Raw genomic sequence first — 24,479 nt, forward strand, 5'->3', positions numbered from 1 at the left:
AAGGGTTGGGTATATCATGTATCCTGACCTTCAGCTTTGGTTGGCAGATGTAACCTATTCACTGAGATGGGATTGCTAACCAGATGAAGATACGACATGAAGTGGTTTACAAAGTTTGCTTTACATAAATTATTTGTTAGTATTTATTTGCCTTCTGTTTATTCCTTTAACTTTTAAAAAATTGCATAAATCTACTTGAACAATTCTTCAAATGTCTCTCCCAGGAACATTTAAAAACAGCGAGCAGTCAAAGGTTATCAGGGCAGAAGCTGATGGATGCCTCTGGATCTGACATCTTAGACCCGTTCACGGTACAGAACACAATCTGCTCTGCAAGACACCTGTCCAGAAAAGGAAGGCAACCTCATTCAGTCCTCCACATCCGGAACAAATTTGTGGGAATGAACAGACACATGAAGTTCTGGCAATCGGTCAAATAAAGGACCATCCTGTGCATTATGTAAAGAGTAATAATACATCAAGAGCAATCATCTTACCTTTCCTTGCTTAGCAATCGTGTGGATGAGAAAATCTGTTCTCACATTGTCAACGTTAGGCACAAGAATGGAGCCGTACTCTGGACTGCTATCAGAGGGATAAATGTATTCTTCTACATTTGTATTCCAATGGAGCCATTTTCCTAGTTAAAACATATATTCATTGTTATTAATTAAGTAATTAATGTTTAACTAATCTTTAGAATTTGCAGTCTTGACAACTTTAATTTATTATATCTTGTGCAGCAATCATTTATCAATTAGCCTTTGCTCCAGTTCCATACCTTCGATTATTCAGCTACAATTTGGATCATAACACAGTTCACGTGTTGAAACTGTATCCAATTAACTGTTAGAAATGAACTATCTCTCTACTGTTTCTCGAAGATGAATTACTTAATTATAGTTATCCTAGAATGAAGGAATTTGTGTTTATTATATGCTGTTGAAAGAAACTAAAGCCCATACTCAAAACAGCAGAAACATTAAAACAAACAGATTAGTTGTAAATGTTTCTATTTAAGCCAAATGAGCAACCTCACATACAACATCAGCAAGAGTAATTAAACCTCATGCAATGTTTTTTTTCTCTCAGTTTTAAGATCATTAGAAATATCTTATTGAAACATATAAGATTATTAAGGGGTTGGACCAGCTAGAGGCAGGTCCAATGTTGGGGGAGTCCAGAACCAGGGGCCACAGTTTAAGAATAAGGGGTAGGCCATTTAGAACGGAGATGAGGGGAAACTTTTTCAGTCAGAGAGTTGTAAATCTGTGGAATTCTCTGCCTCAGAAGGCAGTGGAGGTCAATTCTCTGGATGCTTTCAAGAGAGTTAGAGAGAGCTCAATGATAGTGGAGTCAGGGGGTATGGGGAGAGGGCAGGAACGGGATACTGATTGTGAATGATCAGCCATGATCACATTGAATGGCGGTGCTGGCGAGAAGGGCCGAATGACCTACTCCTGCACCTATTGTCTATTGTCTATAATATAGTGTAATTATTCTTCTCAATGGTTCACATTGGCGGCACGGTAGCGCAGCGGTAGAGTTGCTGCTTTACAGCGAATGTTGCGCCGGAGACTCAGGTTCGATCCTGACTACGGGTGCTGCACTGTAAGGAGTTTGTACGTTCTCCCCGTGACCTGCGTGGGTTTTCTCCGAGATCTTCGGTTTCCTCCCACACTCCAAAGACGTACAGGTATGTAGGTTAATTGGCTGGGTAAATGTAAAAATTGTCCCTAGTGGGTGTAGGATAGTGTTAATGTACGGGGATCACTGGGCGGCACGGACTTGGAGGGCCGAAAAGGCCTGTTTCCGGCTGTATATATATGTATGTACATGTTTTTGGCCCAATTTGTTAATATGCTTCTTGACCAGTACAACATAGAAACATAGAAAATAGGTGCAGGAGTAGGCCATTCGGCCCTTCGAGCCTGCACCGCCATTCAATATGATCATGGCTGATCATCCAGCTCAGTAACCTGTACCTGCCTTCTCTCCATACCCCCTGATCCCTTTAGCCACAAGGGCCACATCTAACTCCCTCTTAACAACTTTGTTCTAACTCCCTCTTAACAACAACTTTGAATCAAATGAAAGTGACAGAATTTCACTTGATTCACAAAAATAAGTTTTTCCACTGAATTAAAGATGAAACAAGACTGAATTCAACTCAGTAATTTTAAATAACTGCAATAAGGTTGGCATAGTGGTGCAGTGGTAGGATTGCTGCCTTCCACATACAGTGGAAAAACTTAATTTTGTGAACCAAGTGAAAGTCTTTCACTTTAATTTGATTCACAAAGTTGTTATAGTGGTCAAAAAGCATGAACAATTTAGGGCACAACACAGGTTTGGGACGTTTTGAGAGCATAACACAGAGACCCAGGTTTGATCCTTTCCATTGATGCTGTCTGCACGGAGTTTATACATTGTCCCAGTGACCTGCGTGGGTTTTCCCCAGGATCTCTGGTTTCAATAGACAATAGACAATATGTGCAGGAGTAGGCCATTCGGCCCTTCGAGCCAGCACCACCATTCAATGTGATCATGGCTGATCATTCTCAATCAGTACCCCTTCCTGCCTTCTCCCCATACCCCCTGACTCCGCTATCCTTAAGAGCTCTATCTAGCTCTCTCTTGAATGCATTCAGAGAATTGGCAGAGAATTCCACAGATTTACAACTCTGACTGAAAAAGTTTTTCCTCATCTCCGATCTAAATGGCCTACCCCTTATTCTTAAACTGTGGCCCCTGGTTCTGGACTCCCCCAACATTGGGAACATGATTCCCGCCTCTAACGTGTCCAACCCATTAATAATCTTTTATGTTTCAATAAGATCCCCTCTCATCCTTCTAAATTCCAGTGTATACAAGCCTAGTCGCTCCAGTCTTTCAACATGGGACAGTCCCGCCATTCCGGGAATTAACCTAGTAAACCTACGCTGCACGCCCTCAATAGCAAGAATATCCTTCCTCAAATTTGGAGACCAAAACTGCACACAGTACTCCAGGTGCGGTCTCACTAGGGCCCTGTACAACTGCAGGACCTCTTTGTTCCTACACTCAACTCCTCTTGTTATGAAGGCCAACATTCCATTGGCTTTCTTCACTGCCTACTGTACCTGCATGCTTCCTTTCAGTGACTGATGCACTAGGACACCCAGATCTCGTTGTACATCCCCTTTTCCTAACTTGACACCATTCAGCTAATAATCTGCCTTCCTTTCTTATCACCAAAGTGGATAACCTCACACTTATCGACATTAAACTGCATCTGCCATGCATCTGCCCTCTCACACAACCTGTCCAAGTTACACTGCAACCTCATAGCATCTTCCTCACAGTTCACACTGTCACCCAGCTTTGTGTCATCTGCAAATTTGCTAATGTTACTTTTAATCCCTTCATGCAAGTCATTAATGTATATTGTAAATAGCTGCGGTCCCAGCACCGAGCCTTGCGGTACCCCACTAGTCATGCCTGCCATTCTGAAAGGGACCCATTTATCCCCACTCTTTGCTTTCTGTCTGCCAACCAATTTTCTATCCATGTCAATACCCTACCCCCAATACCATGTGCTCTAATTTTGCCCAATAATCTCCTATGTGGGGCCTTGTCGAAGGCTTTCTGAAAGTCGAGGTACACCACATCCACCGGCTCTCCCCTGTCAATTTTCCTAGTTACATCCTCAGAAAATTCCACAAGATTAGTCAAACATGATTTCCCCTTCGTAAATCCATGCTGACTCGGAACGATCCTGTTACCGCTATCCAAATGCTCCGCAATTTCGTATTTTATAATTGACTCCAGCATCTTCCCCACCACTGATGTCAGACTAACTGATCTATAATTTCCCGTTTTCTCTCTCCCTCCTTTCTTAAAAAGTGTGATAACATTAGCTACCCTCCAATCCACAGGAACTGATCCTGAATCTATAGAACATTGGAAAATGATCACCAATGCGTTCACAATTTCTAGACCCACCTCCTTAAGTACCCTGGGATGCAGACCATCAGGCCCTGGGGATTTATCAGCCTTCAGTCCCATCAGTCTACCCAACACCATATCCTGCCTAATGTGGATTTACTTCAGTTCCTCCGTCACCCTAGAGTCTCTGGCCACTAGAACATCTGGGAGATTGTTTGTATCTTCCTTAGTGAAGACAGATCCAAAGTACCGGTTCAACTCGTCTGCCATTTTCTTGTTCCCCATAATAAATTCCCCTGCTTCTGTATTCAAGGGACCCACATTTGCCTTGACTATTTTTTTCCTCTTCACATACCTAAAAAAGCTTTTACTATCCTCCTTTATATTATTGGCTAGCTTACCCTCGTACCTCATCTTTCCTCCCACACTCCAAAGACATAATTGGTTAATTGGTTTGGTAAAATTGTACATTGTTCCTAGTGCGCATAGGATAGTGTTAATGTGCGGGGAATACTGGTTGGCACAGACTCAGTTGGCTGAAGGGCCTGTTTCCACACTGTATCTCTAAACTAAAAACTGAACTAAATATAAAATTGTTTATGAAACACAACTCAGTCATAATCACTATTACAAAATCTGGACCTGATCTGCTCAAATTTAATCTTTTGTTGGTTAATGGCCCTGACAAGTTTTCATTTTGCGCTGCCTCAGTCAGGCCAGCAGCATTATCAAGGACCAGTCTCACCCCGGTCACTCCCTCTTCTTTCCTCTCCCATTAGGCAAGAAGTAGAGAAATGTGAAAACACATACCTCCAGATTCAGGGATAGTTTCTTCCTATCTGTTATCAGGCAACTGAATGGTGTTCTCATCAGCCAGAGGCCCCAACTTCCCATTCACCTCATTGGAAACCTTTGAACGATCTTTAATCGGACTTTATCAGACTTCAATGTTATACCTTGCACTAAATGTTGTACTCTTGATCCTATATTTGTACAGTTTGGACGGCTTGATGGTATTCATGTATATATTTTTTTAACTGGATAGCATGCAAACAACAGTTTTTCACTGTACCTCAGCACACGTGACAATACTAAACTAAACTAAAGTAATCTAGAGTGAGATTGTGCTTGAAAATCAGGCTAGGTCGATAGCTACATTTTTCAGAAACACAGTGGTAGTAACAGAGTTACAGGTTCGGCCCTGACTATGGGTGCTATCTGTACAAAGTTTGCAGGTTCTCTCTGTGATCATGTGGGCTTTCTCCAGGTGCTCCAGTTTCCTCCCACACTCCCAAGATGTGCAGGTTTGTTGGTTAGTTAGCTTCCGTAAATTTTCCCTAGTGTATAGGATAGAACTGGTGCATGGGTGATTGCTGCTCGGCATGGACTCGTTGGGTGAAGGGCCTGTTTCCGCACTACATCTGCAAAACTAATATCCCCATCATTATTTGCCTTTCACTAGTTTTCATTTTTTGGCTCCTCACAAGTAGAAATGCTTTAATAAATCATTCACATATCCATTGGTTACCTCAACCCTCAATTCAGATGGGAGTTGTATTGCAACAGGATAATGAAGCCCAAGAGCTAAAATTGTTGGGATGCTCTGCACGCTTATTGCTAGTTCTTTGCACTTCTGTATCATTAAAATTAGAGCTCAAAACCCTTCTGCCCTTTGCATTTTAATTAACTTTTGATTGTATTTTCATGTAATAGTTTTTGGTTTTCACATCTATAATTTCACCTCTGAAAATAGATAAACACCATACAGCAATACAATCAGCAATTTATTCCTTAGATTATCAAATGTAGCACAATTATCTAACAGCAGAGTCAAAAAGATGCTGAATAGAAAAGTATTTGCAAATTTATATTGATGAATTTGCCTCCATTTTTTTCTGAACGCACAAAATATATTAGCTCATTCACTTGCTGTTTTCATATACCAAGAGCACTGCCAGACATTCTGCCTAAATAATTAGAATCGTGTTTCACTGGAATATTTTGATACTGACCATCAATATCCACAACATAGTCAAACATAGTGTCCTCACTCCCTGGCGGGATAGATGGCAGATCTAGAAGAATAGCCTCATGTGTTTGCAGCCAGTGCTCCATTTTCCTCCTGTCCTCCAATTCCAGTAAGGCTCCAACACTCCACATGAGGCAGAAGACATACAATCTCTCCAAATGTTCAGGTGACACTTCCCCAACTTGCTCCTTCAAAATAAAAATTCTTAATTGAGAAACTATAGCTAAAAACAAATCATTTGATTAATCAAATTTACTACACGATATAAGATTGTCAAGTTTACACCAGATCATTTCATCAATTACAAAATAAATATCCATCATTTGATTAAGTTAGTGGAATTCCATGATAACATGGCATTTTCAGATTAATACATTTTTCGCGTATCATTTATTTTTTTCAAAATAAGAGTGCACTTGTTTTAAATAGTGATCACATAAAAAAAGATATTGGTGAATTATTATAGATGCAACCATGTGGCTTTCTCATCTTTCGAAGGCATATTGAAGATCTGATTTCAGATCAAAGATGATGTTATAAACCAATAAATGAATTTTGTGAACATAATAAATACACAGAGGTGTGGATGTTTTCTACAGACTGCAATGCAATCACAAAGCCACTCATCTGGCGTATGCCTGTTGAGCTAAGATGACTCAAGACATTCTTTTTATGCAGAGTAATCCAAAAGTAATCCTTCCCTTTTACAAATCTCACTTACACCTTCACCCTGGACATAAACAGCAACTATAGCAATTACTTCAGGAGGATACAGACAAAAGAGATGGCAGATGCTGGAATCTAGTGCCAAAACAGAACAGTGGAAGAACTCAGAGGGTCAAGCAGTATCTGTGGATGCAAAAGTACAAGTTGAGACCCTGCATCAGGACGTTTCTAGTTGAGACCAATCTTCAGAAGGATATTTATCCAGGGAGTTTGTGAATTGAATAGGATGATTTCATTTTGTGCTTTGTATCAAATGCTTCAAATGTCCCGTTGAAAGAATTTCACAGACGTGACAGATTAAAACCATAGTTTCCGAGATCTAGCAGGTCACATTTGACTCTACCACAGCCTCAGCAAATATCATCTCGATCACCACCATCCCTTTCCTTCTCTCCAGTGATGCTGCATGTCCCGCTGAGTTACTCCAGCTTTTTATGTCTATCTTCGGTTTAAACAAGCATCTGCAGTTCCTTCTTACACATTCAGATCACCACATCAGTTGCACTCAGCTTGGAACAACTCCAAATTAACATTCTATGGTCATCTACAGACAGCCAATAATTCAAAAGAAACAAATGTTCACCTTGGCAGTGGGTTTTCATTTCTTTAATTTATTCGGTCTGCAAATTTTACAAAGCAAGACCACATTGGAAATCATGCATAAGTTATTGAATTCAATGCGCCACTGGACAAGGTGGCAATGCAAGTCAACGAGCAACAATGAGCACACAATGAAATCATCCCATTTAATTCATTAACTCCCTGGTTAATTTGGCTCATTTCATCTTGCTTCAAGCTCATCCTAAAGCTCTTTGGAGCAGCAAGTACTTTTAAGGTAGCTGCACTAATGTAATGAAGCATAACCAATTTGCACACTGTACTCTCAGTGAGTAAATGGTCATGTAATGTGTCTTTAGAAACACTGAATGAGTGGTATGTGAAAGCCCAGTTAATGGGGATAATAATAAGCCCTGTGCTCTTCTTCAAAATAGTACTGGGGGATTTTTTCTATGCACCTAAAAAATAGCATTGCTTCAATTTAACATCCAATCTCAAAGATAGCACATCTGGCAATTCCACATCTTCTTTAGTGTTGCATCAATATAAGATTCTTACTCGTGCATTGGAATAGGTTAGATGATTTCAGCATCAGATGAGCTGAGGCGAGGAAACAAGAACAGGCAGTGTTGATTAGTGAGAATAAAGTGGTGGTCAACATCTTAGGGTCAAATATAACAACAAAGTTACAACTGGCCTGGTTCAACAGGCATTTGCCAGAAAGAGTGAAGGATCAGGATCTGGAGAGTTTGTAAAGGGGGAGCAAAATTAACTGGTTCTGCTGTCTTATTCTGGGGAAAATTCTGCTCATTCAATATTGGACATCAAACAATCAGTGTAAGAATTCCCCAGACATGAGCAAGGCCAAGGAAACAGTGGTGGAACTGGGACCTGTCCACATACATGTGGAATTGGATGTGTGTACAGATGACATTGTCAGGGAGCAGCAGCAAAAAGATGAAGAAAGTGAGGCCTACAACAAATCGGTAGTGAACTCCAGATATAACAGATAGCAGCTGGAAGAGGTCACTGCAAATGATTGTCAAGTAACGGCATGACATATCTCACCTAACTGGACAACAGTGGAGAGGAGATGGTAGATCATTATGTAGTAAACCACAAAAGCTGCAGATAATATGTCAATAAAATTTAAAAGATCAGTATGGTAAAATTGTTGCAGTGGGTCAGAAACCATTTGTGAAGGAATCCACCAGGGAGCAACTGAAATGATTTAAATTCACCAAAGCACATTTGGTGATTTGCAATGTTTCCAACATATATAAAATGTAATCTAAACCAGCAGAAAGTCTTATTAATACATACAATTGAAATTTGATTCTTCGTGCACACTTCAATTACTTAATTATCAGAAAGAACAAAAATCAAGAACTGTTATATCATCTTAAATAGCATTTTAGCAAAGATTGTACTATATACTCACCTTTGGGGGAATAAGCCCATCAAGCATATTAATGCATTGCATAATGACAAAGGCCTCTAGCATTTCCATCTTGAATTCCAGTGACTGAATACTAAAACGATAGAGCTCAGCAAAGGAATTTGCAAATAACTTTCGTAGAATCTCAGCTGCCTGCGAAGACCGTTTCTTCAGCCAACCCTAAACCAAATAAACAATTTATCAGGTGACTCTCAACTGAAAATAATTTAAGGACATAACGCATGGGAAAAGTAAAAATAATTCATTCAAATGATTTAACATATTCAGACACAAAGTTCATAGAGAAATGTATTGAATGGTACTTCTAACTTTAGCAGGATTAAAGACTGTCTGAAAGCTGATCAACTGCAAACTCCATGGCCTATCCATGCCACCAATTTTCTTTTCCATTAACTTCAACTGGGCAGGTGTCAAATCCACCATGGCTTGTTTACTTCCTTGTTGGTTGAAAATTCCAGCAAGTTATTTCTGAACAGAATTATGAACTTTGCTTGCAGATGTGCAATTTTTCAATTTAGAATGTTAACTTTGTTCAAAGTAAAATCATAAACTTTCTGCAGAAGTTAGCTCAATTGTTTGCCATATTATCAACTGAAAATCCACAGGAATGGTTGAGACATTCATGCTGTTCTCCAAATCTTCCAACAGTTACCATGAGTGAAATTCAATGTAAGACAAAAAGTATTAAAAAAATTAATTGTGAAAAGAGCTTTTAATTCAAAAGCATATTCAATGTCAAAGAAAACAAAAAAACAAATGAATTTTATACCTCAAGAACTGGGGTGAAGTTCAAGACTGACGAGCTCATGAAGACCATGCCATTTCGTGAAACTGTTGCAGGCGATGCATTGTCTATGTTGTGTGGCTCAAATACAATTTTACAGTTTGCAGCCATAGGAATGCGATCACCATTTGCCAAGGTAAGAGTTCTGTTATCGTCAAGCACCGAGTTTAAATTTTCAATCCAGATAGCGTCAACAGGCCCATCCAATACAATCCAGATGTGTTCCCCTAGAGCACGAAATCTGAATTAGCACACAGAGATCTATGCACTGGTACTATATTATTTTACTAGCGTGAGATAAAATGTGTCATTGTGTACTTTCTCAACATATTAAAAATGCATTTGTTGCTTTTTTAAAATACAAGTTATAGACAAAGACCATGCTTCTTTCTTTATTGTATGAAGATTCCATGAATCTAAAGGATTTCATGCCCACTCACATAAATGACATGTAAACATAGATGGTGAAACAAAGAAATGGAGACGCTGGTTTACAAAAAAGTGCTGGAGTAACTCAACGGGTCAGGCAACATCTCTAGAGAGCATGTACATCAATGCTGTAAAGGATTTTGCCATTAATTGTATATTCTCTCCTTACATTTGATTGGCCCAAGTGCAACACCTCACATTTGCTTAGATAAAATTCCATCTGCCATTCTACTACGCCAGTTTCTGTAGCTGATCTATGTTTTTGACAGCTTTCTTCACTGTTGGCAACAACAATTTTGGTGTTGTCTGAAAAACATACTAACCAACCCATCTGTATTTATGCCCAAGTCATATACACATATATCGCAAACAGCGAGATTATCAACATGGATCACCGCAGAACTTCACGGGTCACAGACTACCAGACTGAATAACACCCTTCCATCACAACCCTCCATCATCCATGAGCAAGTCATTTATAAATCCAAAGAACCAAGTTACTGTGGACCCCATGCATTTTAATGAAAGACAGTATGTTGGAATAACTCAGCAGGTCAGGCAGCATACCTGGAGAACTTGGATAGGTGATGGCAGTCTGATGAGGTGTCCTGACCCAAAACGTCACCTATCCATGTGTAGGAAAGAACTGCAGATGCTGGTTTAAATCAAAGGTAGACACAAAATGCTGGAGTAACTCAGCAGGACAGGCTGCATCTCTGGAGAAGGAATGGGTGACGTTTCATCACCCATTCCTTCTCTCCAGAGATGCTGCCTGGCCCGCTGAGTTACTCCAGCATTTTGAGGTACCTATCCATGTTCTACAGGGATGCTGCCTGATCCACTGTTACTCAGTCATTTCGTGTCTTTCCTTGGTAAACAAGCATCAGCAGTTCCTTGTTTCTACACCATGCATCTTAATACCTGGATCAGCCTTTCATGAGGGATTTTATCAAATGTTTAATGAGAATGTAGAAAACATCCACTGCCTTATCCTCATCAATTATCTTCTTCACCTCCTCAAAAGACTAAATCAAGTTCGTAAGACATGACCTGCCACAGACAAAGCCACACTGACTGTCTCTAAATAGCACAAATGCAAGTAATTCCTATCCCAAATAATCCTTTCCAATAGCGTTCCTCCAGTAGCTCACTGGCCTATAATTTCCTGGATTATCTACTTCATTTCTTAAACAAAGGAACAACATTGGCTCCTCTCCAGTCCTCTAGGACCTCACTGGTGGCTAGAGATCTTAGTCAAGAATCCTGCAATCTCCTCTCTTGCCTGTCTCAATAACCTAGGGTCGACCCCATCAATCTCTGGAGATTTATCCACTTTCACTCTCATCAAGAGTACAGCATCCCCTCCTTCATGATCTCAAACTGCCCTTGCATATTAGTATTCTCAACACTGATTTTGCTATGCTCCATTACCTTTGTATTCAACACTGATGCAAAATACACATTAAAGGGCCTGTCCCACTTTGGCGATTTTTTTTAGGCGACTGCCGGCGACTGTCAAAGTCGTAGCAGATCGCCGAAAAAAATAACCGTACGACAATGACCATGACAATGACCACGACAAGCTAAGACAACCTACCACATAGGCGACGGCAAGCTGATGAAAACCGGCGACTCAGTCTTCGCTACCTAGGACGTCCACTACGACAGGGACCACGGCAAGCAAGACAACCAACGAAAACCTGCACTCATGTGGAGGTGTCACAAGCACAATTCACACGTGAACAAACCGACAGCAAGGTCCGTCCAGTGAAATTTCTAGGTATATTTTGTTTGGTGCCCGTTTATTAAAAAAAATATTTGCATGCAGTTACCCATCTTTCGTAGGAATATGTTGTTTTTGAATAAAGTTGATTTTGTTGATTTCTTTAAAAATAACTGTCGGAATTTATTGAATTTCTAAGTACTTTTTCATGACATGTCATTCACAGATTCTGGTCGCGTTCATTTTGACCATTAAAATCAAACGCTGACACACGCACTGCGCTATGAGAACGCTTTTCATTCATTCATTTAGATCAATGAGGCAAGCACATCCACAGGCATTTCACGACGTTTATTAAAAGCCAAAGCTCACACATGGACACTACTAAAAAGATATACTGAGTTTTACTGCTATGCTGTTTGTAGGTGAAATGCACGCGTGACCATGAGGACAGCAAGGTCTGGCCAGCCCTCTTCACATGTCAATGACGAATACCGAGCATGACATCTGTGGTCTAAACCCTTCCACTCAAAAGCAGCTGCAACAGCCAGGTGTGCATCGTGAACGCCGCACACAATCCAGAATTAACATAGCAGTAAAACTAGCATTTGCTATGGGCCCCGCGCTTTTGACGGCACCGTACTAAATTCCTGAAATCGGCATCCCACTGAGGGAAGCTGTGTTGCGCGCGCCGCTCCCAAACGGCCACGGTTAGAACGCGTTACAAAGCCGCGGTTAGAATGTGTTGGCGGCGGGACTGCGCAGACCAATGGGCAGCTGGCGCGTCACCGCCTAACCGCCAACCCCGAGACACAGATCCTCACCCCCCCACACACATCCAGAGGGACAGAGATGAGAGGCGGACGCCCCTTCAGTCTCCTGAGTGCCAGCCCCAGCAGGAGCGAACACCTGGCGAATTGTCACAGCAGGTAGCAGCTCTGAGATTTTATCAACCGGCTCATCAGATCTGTTGCCGTTTGATGTCCATCTCGCGGCGCCTCCTGCAAGATTCCTCACAAGTCCCTCCCTTGTCGCTTCCTCCCATTGAAAGGCTAACACGTCCAGGCCCAGGCTCCGGCTGTTTCCCCTGGCACTAGGCCTGGCTCTCGCGCCGCTGGTTGGATGAGGTCACATGTGGCGCGGACGGTGATGTCACCTTGTCCCGTATTTAAGGCCCCTTTATAACATATGCTACGAGCTTAATCCGGCCCTGATCTCGGACCTGCAGACCCTCAGCAAAGGAGCTCCACAAGGCTGCGTACTCTCCCCTCTCCTTTACTCTCTCTTCACCAACGACTACACCTCCACAGATTCCTCTGTCAAGCTTCTCACGTTTGCGGATGACACAAACCTGATTGGACTGATCCAGGATGGGGAGGAATTTTCCTACAGACAGGAAGTGACACAGCTGGCGTCCTGGTGCCATCGCAACAACCTGGAGCTCAATGCTCTTAAGACAGTGAGATTGATTGTAGACTTTAGGAGAGCTCCCCCTTCCCTCCCCCCACTCACCATCAACAACACCACAGTCACATCTGTGGAGTCATTTAAGTTCCTTGGAACCATCATCTCCAAGGACCTTAAAATGTGGGGCCACCATTGACTCCACAGTCAAAAAGGCCCAACAGAGGATGTATTTCTTGCAGCAGCTGAGGAAACACAATCTGCCACAGGCAATGATGGTCTAATTCTATACTGCCATCGTAGAGTCCGTCCTCACCTTCTCCATCACGGTCTGGTTTGGCTCAGCCACCAAGCACGACATATGGAGGCTGCAACGAATCGTTTGATCAGCTGAGAAGGTTGTTGGCTGCAACTTTCCCCCCATTGACGAACTGTACACTGCAAGGGCCAGGAAGCGAGCGGGCAAGGTCATCTCTGAACCCTCTCACCCTGGCCACAAGCTCTTTGAAGCACTTCCCTCTGGAAGGCTATTCCGGACTGTCAAACCCACCACAGCCAGACATAAAAACAGCTTTTTTCCGCGAGTAGTAGCTCTACTCAATAACCAAAAGTCTGTAGTCTCTTTTCGCTCTGGTTTATTTCACTCACATGTTTAAACCGTAATGTATTCTTAATGTTTTAATGCTTATGCTTTATTCTTAATTGTTTACTGTATGTTCGTGTTGTTACTTGCGAGCGGAGTACCAAGGTACATTCCTTGTATGTGTACATAGTTGGCCAATATACTTATTCATTCATTCATTCATTTTTTGCATATCTTTCATTCATTGTTCTTTATCTCTCTACATCATCGTCTATATCTCTCGTTTCCCTTTTCCGTAACTAGTCTGAAGAAGGGTCTCGACCCGAAACGTCACCCATTCCTTCTCTCCAGAGTTGCTGCCTGTCCTGCTGAGTTATTCCAGCTTTTTGTGTCTATCCCCAATTTACTTTCCCTAACTCCTGCTTAATGATATTGTAAATTGCCTGACTGCAATTTAGTACCTTTCACCATGGTCCTGTCTTATCCTTACTTGTTATTTATCTGATGACTCTATGATCACATGACTATTCCCAACATACTTCCCCACTGAAACACCAGTTATTTGGCCAGGCTCATGTTCCAGCACAAAGTCCAGTACGATCGCTTCCCAAGTTGGGTCACCCATGTGCAGTTTCAGCAAATCCTCTTGGATACTATAAACAAATTCTGCCCTGAATTAAGCTTGACGCTTCAGGTCAGGGCCCTCCTTCAGTCATTTTGTGCATTTACCCGTAACTGGAGTTCTTTGTTTTTACCTAGTTTTACGGTAATTCTAACATGCGTAAAATCTGACTTGTGTAAGGGTTGATGGGACGTAACCCTTAAGTCAGGGAGTGCCTGCATTTAGATGACTTGAGTGAAGTCCATAAATTAAACAAAAAGCATTTGTTGGTGCATTTCAACTGGGTACAATGCATAACTTGCCTTCATTGTATTCTTTATGGGAAGATGCTTCAAATAAATGTTTCCCCAAACCACAGTTTATGGTTTAAGTTGCCAAATAGATTTCATAAACAACAAATAATTAAAAGAATGGAAGCAATGAAGCACAATAAAATAACAGTAATCACAAACAAATATCTCTCCATGGAAGATGCAAAAACAATTCACATTTAAAGGGGTAAAAATTGGCTGTATTTACAAATAACTACTGATACCACCAGCTTTCTCCCACAGTCGTTAAAGGTGGTGCTGGAGCAATATAATTTGTTCCTGACCTACAATGGAGTTATCCTGCTCAAGCTTCCGCCGTTTGCAAATGCTTATAGACTATTTAATTAAGTACACTCCAAAAGTTGATTTTGATTTACAAAACTTGATTACTTACAGGTCCTCCCCAGGTTATGACAGGGTTCTTTACATGAGATCAGTTTGTAACCCCAACCGTTCGGAGGTCAGATGTCCAGCCATGAACAGACTCTTATCACATGGCAGAAGACGCCTGGAGGGCTGGGTTGTCCCATAGGAATAGATAGTCTTCAGAGGCATTTTAAAACTTACTTTATCATTCTTAGTAATAAAGCTGTTACCAAATTTAGTCCGAGCCTAACTCGGTGCGTCTCTGGACAGGACTTGCAAAATGGACATCAAGGTGCAAATTAAAATATACTCTTGTGTAGGAAAGAACTGCAGAAACTGATTTAAATGTTGGAGTAACTCAGCGGGACACGCAGCAGCTCTGGAGAGAAGGAATGGGTGATGTTTCGGGTCGAGACCCTTCTTCAGACTGAAGAAGTCTGAAGAAGGGTCTCGACCCGAAACGTCACCCATTCCTTCTCTCCAGAGTTGCTGCCTGTCCTGCTGAGTTATTCCAGCATTTTGTGTCTACCTTAACTATACTCTTCCTGGTTTTAACGGCTATATTCTAGCTGGCGTCAAGAACACTTACCAGCAGCTCCATAGTAGCCAGCAAATATATCCAGGCAGTCTCTCACACATTCATTTGTATGTATGTGGTTTAAATAAATAAGAGATAACCTATAACTTCAAAGTTTAAAAATAATTTAATTTTTTTAAATAATCAATCATCGAGCACAGAAACAGATCCTTTGGCTCAATTTGTCCATGCTGACCAAGATGCCCCATCTAAGGTAGTTCCATCTGCCCGTGTTTGGCCCATTATTATTCTAAATCTTTCCTATTCAGGTACCTGTCCAATTGTCTTTTATATATTGTTATCATGCCTGCCTCAACTACTTCCTGCAGCAATTCATTGCATATACCCTTCACTATCCGAGTGAAAAGGTTGTTCCTCGGGTTTCCATTGACTCTTGCACCTCCCATTAGGGGAATATGAATCTGAGGGGCAATCTTTTCACACAAAGGGTGGTGGGTGTATGGAACAAGCTGCCAGAGGAGTTAGTTGAAGCTGGGACTATCCCAACGTTTAAGAAACAGTTAGACAGGTACATGGCTAGGACAAGATATGGACCATGCGCAGGCAGGTGGGTAATGTTGGCCGGTGTGGGCAAGTTGGGCCGAAGGGCCTGTTTCCACACGGTAGCACTCTATAACACTAAGACTCTATGACTCTCACCTTAAACACTTCTGATTCTTATGCCCTTAGCCTGGGTAAAAATTCATTGCATTCACCCTATCTATTCTCCTCATGATTTTATACACCACTATAAGATTCCTTGATTTTCACTCAGCCTCTTGTGCTCCAAGGAATCAAGTTCTTACCTGCCTAACCATTCCCTATAGCTCAAGCAACATCCTTGTAACCCTTCCCACATCCTCGTAAATGCCTTCCAACTTAACATCCTTCCTTTAGCAGGGTGACAAAATATTCCAAATTTGGCCTGGCCAACATCTAGTACAATTATTACATAATGTCCCAACTTCTATACTCAATACCCTGACTGATGGCCAATGCACCAAAAGCCTTATTTATCACCCTATCTATCTGTACCACCTCATTCGGGAATGTATGTACATGTACACATAGATTGCACTGCTCTTCAACACGCCCCAGGACCCAAGGAAATTCTTCTTGATCATTGGAATGTACATGAAATAGTAATACTCATAACACCATTAGCACAGGAGTGCCAGAATTCTAACCCAGCAATAATGAAGGAACAATACCGTACAACTGAATGGTGTAGACAGACATGATGAAAAAGTGCACAATAGACGATAGATAATAGGTGCAGGAGTAGGCCATTCGGCCCTTCGAGCCAGCACCACCATTCAATGTGATCATGGCTGATCATTCTCAATCAGTACCCCGTTCCTGCCTTCTTCCCATACCCCCTGACTCCGCTATCCTTAAGAGCTCTATCTAGCTCTCTCTTGAATGCGTTCAGAGACCTGGCCTCCACTGCCTTCTGAGGCAGTGAATTCCACAGATTTACAACTCTCTGACTGAAATCTCTGTTCCTCATCTCTGTTCTAAATGGCCTACCCCTTATTCTTAAACTGCGGCCCCTGGTTCTGGACTTCCCCAACATTGGGAACATGATTCCTGCCTCTAATGTGTCCAACCCCTTAATGATCTTATATGTTTCGATAAGATCCCCTCTCATTCTTCTAAATTCCAGTGTATACAAGCCTAGACGCTCTAATCTTTCAACATACGACAGTCCCGCCATTCCGGGAATTAACCTAGTAAACCTACGCTGCATGCCCTCAATAGCAAGAATATCCTTCCTCAAATTTGGAGACCAAACCTGCACACAGTACTCCAGGTGCAGTCTCACCAGGGTCCTATACAACTGCAGAAGGACCTCTTTGCTCCTATACTCAACATCTCTTGTTATGAAGGCCAACATTGCATTGGCTTTCTTCTCTGCCTGCTGTACCTGCATGCTTCCTTTCAGTGGCTGATGCACTAGGCCACCAAGATCTCGTTGTACGTCCCCTTTTCCTAACTTGACACCATTCAGATAATAATCTGCCTTCTTATTCTTACCACCAAAGTGGCTAACGTCACACTTACCCACTTTAAACTGCATCTGCCATGCACTGTGGGAGCAACACAGTGGGTCAGACAATCTCTGGAAAAAAGGAATAGGTGACGTTTCAGGTTGAGACCCTTCCGAAGGAGGGTCACCTATTCCTTTTCTCCAGAAATGTTGTCTGACTTGCTGAGTTACTCCTGCTTTTTGTGTCTATCTTCGATTTAAACCAGCATCTGCAGTTCCTTCCTATACAACTGAATGGTGTATTTCTCTGAGGTAAAACTTGATGATGTTGTTGTTCAAATTTATTTACTGCCATTGTCTATCTAGCTGAACTATGCAGGTCTTGCAAGTTTGCCAAAAAGGATTTGGTGTCATGTTTCCATGCATCCCATGGATAGGACACATGGCACTCATTGCACACTGAGATGGGTGATAATATTGGCCATACTGCAATTTCAGATCAACATTGGATACTTGTTTGATTTCAGTTCTAACTTATTTTCATGAGCACTGCACTGGTGGTCACGGTAGCGCAGCGGTAGAGTTGCTGCCTTATAGCGAATGCAGCGCCGGAGACCCGGGTTCAATCCCGATTATGGGTGCTGTCTGTATGAAGTTTGTACGTTCTCTCCGTGACCTGCGTGGGTTTTCTCCGAGATCTTCGGTTTCCTCCCACACTCCAAAGACGTACAGGTTTGTAGGTTAATTGGCTTGGTAAATGTAAAAATTGTACACACAATCTCCCAAATGTTCTAGGGGCCGGAGAACCTAGGGTGATGGAGGAACTGAAGGAAATCCACATTAGGCAGGAAATGGTTTTGGGTAGACTGATGGGACTGAAGGCTGATAAATCCCCAGGGCCTGATGGTCTGCATCCCAGAGTACTTAAGGAGGTGGCTCTAGAAATAGTGGAAGCATTGGAGATCATTTTTCAATGTTCTATAGATTCAGGATCAGTTCCTGTGGATTGGAGGATAGCAAATGTTATCCCACTTTTTAAGAAAGGAGGGAGAGAGAAAACGGGTAATTATAGACCAGTTAGTCTGACATCAGTGGTGGGGAAGATGCTGGAGTCAATTATAAAAGACGAAATTGCTGAGCATTTGGATAGCAGTAACGGGATCATTCCGAGTCAGCATGGATTTACGAAGGGGAAATCATGCTTGACAAATCTACTGGAATTTTTTGAGGATGTAACTAGGAAAATTGACAAGGGAGAGTCAGTGGATGTGGTGTACCTCGACTTTCAGAAAGCCTTCGACAAGGTCCCACATAGGAGATTAGTGGGCAAAATTAGGGCACATGGTATTGGGGGTAGGGTACTGACATGGATAGAAAATTGGTTGACAGACAGAAAGCAAAGAGTGGGGATAAATGGGTCCCTTTCGGAATGGCAGGCAGTGACCAGTGGGGTACCGCAAGGTTCGGTGCTGGGACCCCAGCTATTTACGATATACATTAATGACTTAGACGAAGGGATTAAAAGTACCATTAGCAAATTTGCAGATGATACTAAGTTGGGGGGTAGTGTGAATTGTGAGGAAGATGCAATAAGGCTGCAGGGTGACTTGGACAGGTTGTGTGAGTGGGCGGATACATGGCAGATGCAGTTTAATGTAGATAAGTGTGAGGTTATTCACTTTGGAAGCAAGAATAGAAAGGCAGATTATTATCTGAATGGTGTCAAGTTAGGAGGAGGGGGAGTTCAACGAGATCTGGGTGCCCTAGTGCATCAGTCAATGAAAGGAAGCATGCAGGTACAGCAGGCAGTGAAGAAAGCCAATGGAATGTTGGCCTTCGTAACAAGAGGAGTTGAGTATAGGAGCAAAGAGGTCCTTCCACAGTTGTACCGGGCCCTGGTGAGACCGCACCTGGAGTACTGTGTGCAGTTTTGGTCTCCAAATTTGAGGAAGGATATTCTTGCTATGGAGGGCGTGCAGCGTAGGTTCACTAGGTTAATTCCCGGAATGGCGGGACTGTCGTATGTTGGAAAGCTGGAGCGATTGGGCTTGTATACACTGGAATTTAGAAGGATGAGGGGGGATCTTATTGAAACATATAAGATAATTAGGGGATTGGACACATTAGAGGCAGATAACATGTTCCCAATGTTGGGGGAGTCCAGAACAAGGGGCCACAGTTTAAGAATAAGGGGTAGGCCATTTAGAACGGAGATGAGGAAGAACTTTTTCAGTCAGAGGGTGGTGAAGGTGTGGAATTCTCTGCCTCAGAAGGCAGTGGAGGCCAGTTCGTTGGATGCTTTCAAGATAGAGCTGGATAGAGCTCTTAAGGATAGCGGAGTTAGGGGGTATGGGGAGAAGGCAGGAACGGGGTACTGATTGAGAGTGATCAGCCATGATCGCATTGAATGGCGGTGCTGGCTCGAAGGGCTGAATGGCCTACTCCTGCACCTATTGTCTATTGTCTATTGTCTAGTGGGTATAGGATGGTGTTAATGTGCGGGCATTGCTGGTTGGCACGGACCGAGTGGGCCAAAGGGCCTGTTTCCGCGCTGTATCGCTAAACTAAACTAAACTGATGTCAACCACAGGACAGCGTTAATGGAGGAGGATAATAATGGGATTCAAATGACCTAAACAGGACTCGTGTAGTTTGCATTTGAATTTAGTCAATCTCTTGAAGGGACATCTGAGCAAACACTTCAGCACAGGAGAACATGATACAACTTAATAACATTAATTTCATAGTAAAGTCAATATTTCAAACAACGATTAAGATTAGACTCAATTAATTCAGGAAATGCAAGTTATTTTAGTTTAATGGAGCAACAAAAAGAAAAGCCATATTTTCAGTGGGCTGCCTGGTTTGGCATAAACAAGATAATCTATATCTATTTTCCCTGCTTATCACCCATGCCACATTCCTTGCTGCCTGACCGCCTGGCAGCATTCTCATTCCAATAAAACCATGGCATATGTCCCCATTTTTATCTCAAGGGATTTTTAATGCCTGTACAATGAGTTTTTTTAATTACGGAGACAGTTTAATTAATTGAATAATATTCATTGTGCATGGGGAAAACATTAATGCTAAATTAACAACATCGTAACCACTGACACTTCAGAGCCCTATTTTAATATATGAGCACAAATTGTTTTTGAATGCCTAACATTAAAATAAAGACTTTCTATAGAAATTCTGAAAAAAAATTGAAATTGAACAGACACACTCCCTTTTCTGTAAACCTTGCAGGTCTTCAGAATCTATCGACACTTTGCTCAAAGATGCACATCCCCTCTGTCCCTTTGACAGGTTTGTGTTAACTGGTTCCAGAGAAAGTGAGTAGCGGGGCATGTCTCAAACTTCAAATAGGCGCAGATAATGTAACCACATTAACATGTAACCAAACTGCATGCTATACACAGGGATACCCATATATATGCTGCTTCTACCTGATTATTTACCTCATTGACAAAGCTGCTGATCTCCAATGGACAACCTGCACTGCTTTTCTTTGGGCAACATAGCATGGATATCTTTAAGCAAGCAACTTGCATGTGCCATAGCATTGTCCTTCCATCTCCCCTTTGTCATTGCATGCACTCACATTTTTTTTAAATGTTAGCTGTGGAATGATGTCAAATACGTGAGAATGGCTACACAACAGGATTACTCTTCTCCATGATTTGCACTCTCTTGATTGAGAATAATCTGGCATGTTGCGTGTTTGTGCACTTAAATTTCTACTGCTCGTCACATTTTAAAAAAGAGTTGTAAATGGGAAAGAAATGTGAGAGGAGATTGGACGGTTTAAATTAGTGGATTAAATCAGCTGCTCTTCACATTAATGGACAAATGAAAACATGATATCACAGAGAATCACAAATGCATGTGATAAGAAATGTAACATAGCATTTCACTTTCTGGCCCTTACAGTTGAGATGTGATTTACTTACCCTTCTTTGCTCGAAGAGTTTTTCTCCACAAAGTTGAAAATATACCATCTGTCCAGTCATTGGTAGCTACATCCAGCCGGCCAAACATTTGAGGTGCAGTAATGGCTTTTGGATTCATCCTCATCTCACGGTGTGGTTGACCACAATCTGCAAAATGAGATTATTGATGAAATCTAAATAATAGCACATATTGACATTCTGTTCTTCACTGTAACCTTTTTCTTAGTTCTTCCAGTTGGTGGGTTGTTTTATAATTACTTCTCCTATTGCAGAATCATAATACGAAGAATTTGCAATCAAAATACATGAAGAATTTTGGTCATGCTCAGGTTGCATGCATCATTCCCCATTCATTAATCTAAATGGATGAAAGCTCATGCAGGACTGATCAACCTCAATGTTTTCATTTCATATTAATGTTCCAACCAAATGGAAAGGTAACAAATTAAATCCAACACACTGTTGTCACAATCTAAAATCTATAATCAATACTGTTTTTAAAAAGTATCTTGTATTTGCTCCAACATTCTGATTCCAGAAAAAGCCAAAATATTTTTCACAAACAATTTGGACACGCTACTTAATGGAAAGAAAAGATGTCAATTTCTGCCATCCAGCACAAAATAGTCTACCACGCTATGTGATGACACAATTGTTGCAGTGTATGCCAGTTTCAACAAGCATTGCAGGAACTCCACCACCTATAACTATCTCCAAGACGGCCAATGGGAGCAGTGCATAAGCATATCATTGCTGCAACTTCGCAGTCAAGACCCATGCCTTTCCTAGCTTGGAAATATAAGACCATTTTTTTTCATTTTGACTATCAAAATCTTGGAACTTTGAACCAGCAACTTTGTGGGAGTATCTTTTGTATATCAATAGGGGATAGCCTTTAATGCTTCCTCTACTGTGAAGCCTCCATCCTGAGAAATGCTAAAAATAATTTTTAAATGGCCTTATTAAAGATCAATCCAACATTAGAATATGTTGATTGAAATAGTCAAGGAAACAGCATTGAGATGGTTCCCTATGTAATTCTGTTTGTCTTACTTCTTGCGTGTACTACAGTTAAACCATAAATTTACACATGATACAGTTAAAGATTCTTATCCTCCCGAGATGCTGCCTGACCTGCTGAGTTACTCCAGCATTTTGTGAATAAATCGATTTGTACCAGCATCTGCAGTTATTTTCTTATACTAAAGATTCTTATCTTATACTTTAGATCTAAAATTGACACTACAGCGTCAGATATTTTTAAAGGTTAAAAATCAAATAAATGTTAACTGGAAATTCAAATCACTCAAAGATTTAATTGACTTTTTAATCAATATCCACTTTACCGGTCATGGCTTTCATCAATGTGTGGATGCAAGTAGTTTTACCAGCTCCACTGGGTCCCAAAGTCATCATTCCATGTCTGACTCTTTGTGTCTCAAATAATTGGATAACTTTGAGTTTCCATGGAGGATGACTGACAAGCCCTGCTTCTTCAACCTAAATAGAAAAATGCGTATTTCAGAATACCGTAAATTTCCAATAGTATATGCATAACTTTCACTTTTATATTTTTGATCGGAAATTCAAATCTTAAAAGATTCTTGGTGTTTTGCTTTAACTCCAAGTTCTGCGGGTTTGGTGAAGAACTTGGATGAGTTAATGGTGTTAAAAGCAGTGCTGCAGTCTACGAATCGGTGTCCGACATGGGTGTCTCTCTTATCCAGGTGTTCCAGGGATTGAGAGATGATCTTCACAGCAAGACAATTCCAAGAGATGTGCCAAAAACAAAACTGCAGCTTATTCACCACCATTGTTGATCTCATTCAGGCTTTTGACACTGGTTGTCATGAGGGTGTATGGAAAATCATGGCAAAGAATGACTGCCCGGCAAAGTTCATCACAATTATCTGACAACTCCATGATGGTATGCTAGCCATAGTAAAGGATGACAAAGAGTCTTCAGATCCATTACCGGTCACTAATTGTGTGAAACAAGCTTGTGTGCTTGCCCCCACCTTGTTTAATGTTCCTTGATGCTCTTTGCTATCTTATACCTATCTTAATAAAGAAGATGGAATCAACCTTAGATATTGAACTGACTCTTTCTGATCTCAGAAGTCTTCACCCAAAACCTAAGTACAAAAAGAAAAATCACCTTGAGGAACTTACACTTTGTTGATGACTGTGCACTCAATGCATGCTCAGAAACATCAGCAGGGAATATTTGCCAGTGCCTGTGTCCATTTTGGCCACACAAGTAGCACAAAGAAAACAAAAAACAAATGTGCGCCAATCTACCCTAAACACCCCATATATGAAATTAAACATTCTTGTGAATGGTCAGAAGCTTTCAGTAGTTGACAAATTCATGGCAGCACTCTCTCAAGATCGGTTAACTTTGATGACAAAGTCACCAACAGGATAGCAAAAGCCAGCTCTGCCTTATGATTGAAAAGTAAGGTGTGGGAATTAAGAGAAATCAGCCTAGACGAAATTTAAGGTGAATTATGTCATAGCCATGTTAGTCTATACTAGCTAAACATGGACAGTGTACAGCAGGCATGCCAGAAAGCTTAACCACTTCCACATGACCTGCGAGAATAGTTCCCATCAAGTAGCAAGTCAAGATTCCAGAAACAGTCTCCCTCAGATAAACCTCCTCAGCATCCACGACTCTAATCCATGACTAAAACAAGGGTCAAGTCTGCATTACGGAGTAAATTGATCATTTTGTTGTAAAGGAATATTTACGGAAGAGTGACCCTCATATTATAGAATTTGGCATTGATTTTGAATGTGTCAGCCAAAATTCGGAACTTAAACCTTCACAAAGGAAACTATAATGATATGAAAAAAAGATGAAGGAGCAGTTCACCAAAAAGAGCACCAAAAATGGGTAAAAAATGGCAAGAGGCAAGAAAAAATGTACCAGCTATTTGACAAAAAAACAAAGAAACAAATGCATGAGCATATGTACATATGTAAACGAAAAGACAAGGAAGTATAAATGAGGAATTAAACATTTAATTGTG

General features: G+C 41.3%; 1 protein-coding gene across 1 annotated transcript in view; it reads right to left on the reverse strand.

Annotated features, from left to right (window-relative positions):
- The window catches only part of dnah5 (dynein, axonemal, heavy chain 5), a 178,979-nt gene that overhangs the window by 57,405 nt on the left and 97,095 nt on the right, over positions 1-24,479 (reverse strand). The window contains exons 41-46 of the mRNA XM_078420238.1: positions 22,791-22,944; positions 21,445-21,591; positions 9,469-9,710; positions 8,682-8,858; positions 5,940-6,144; positions 498-640 (exon numbers count right to left, since the gene is read on the reverse strand). Of these exons, the coding sequence (XP_078276364.1) occupies positions 498-640; positions 5,940-6,144; positions 8,682-8,858; positions 9,469-9,710; positions 21,445-21,591; positions 22,791-22,944 (1,068 nt within the window). The remainder of the gene's footprint in view (positions 1-497; positions 641-5,939; positions 6,145-8,681; positions 8,859-9,468; positions 9,711-21,444; positions 21,592-22,790; positions 22,945-24,479) is intronic.

The sequence above is a fragment of the Rhinoraja longicauda genome, chromosome 2 (genome assembly GCF_053455715.1).
Source record: "Rhinoraja longicauda isolate Sanriku21f chromosome 2, sRhiLon1.1, whole genome shotgun sequence".
NCBI classification, from domain to species: Eukaryota; Metazoa; Chordata; class Chondrichthyes; order Rajiformes; family Arhynchobatidae; genus Rhinoraja; species Rhinoraja longicauda.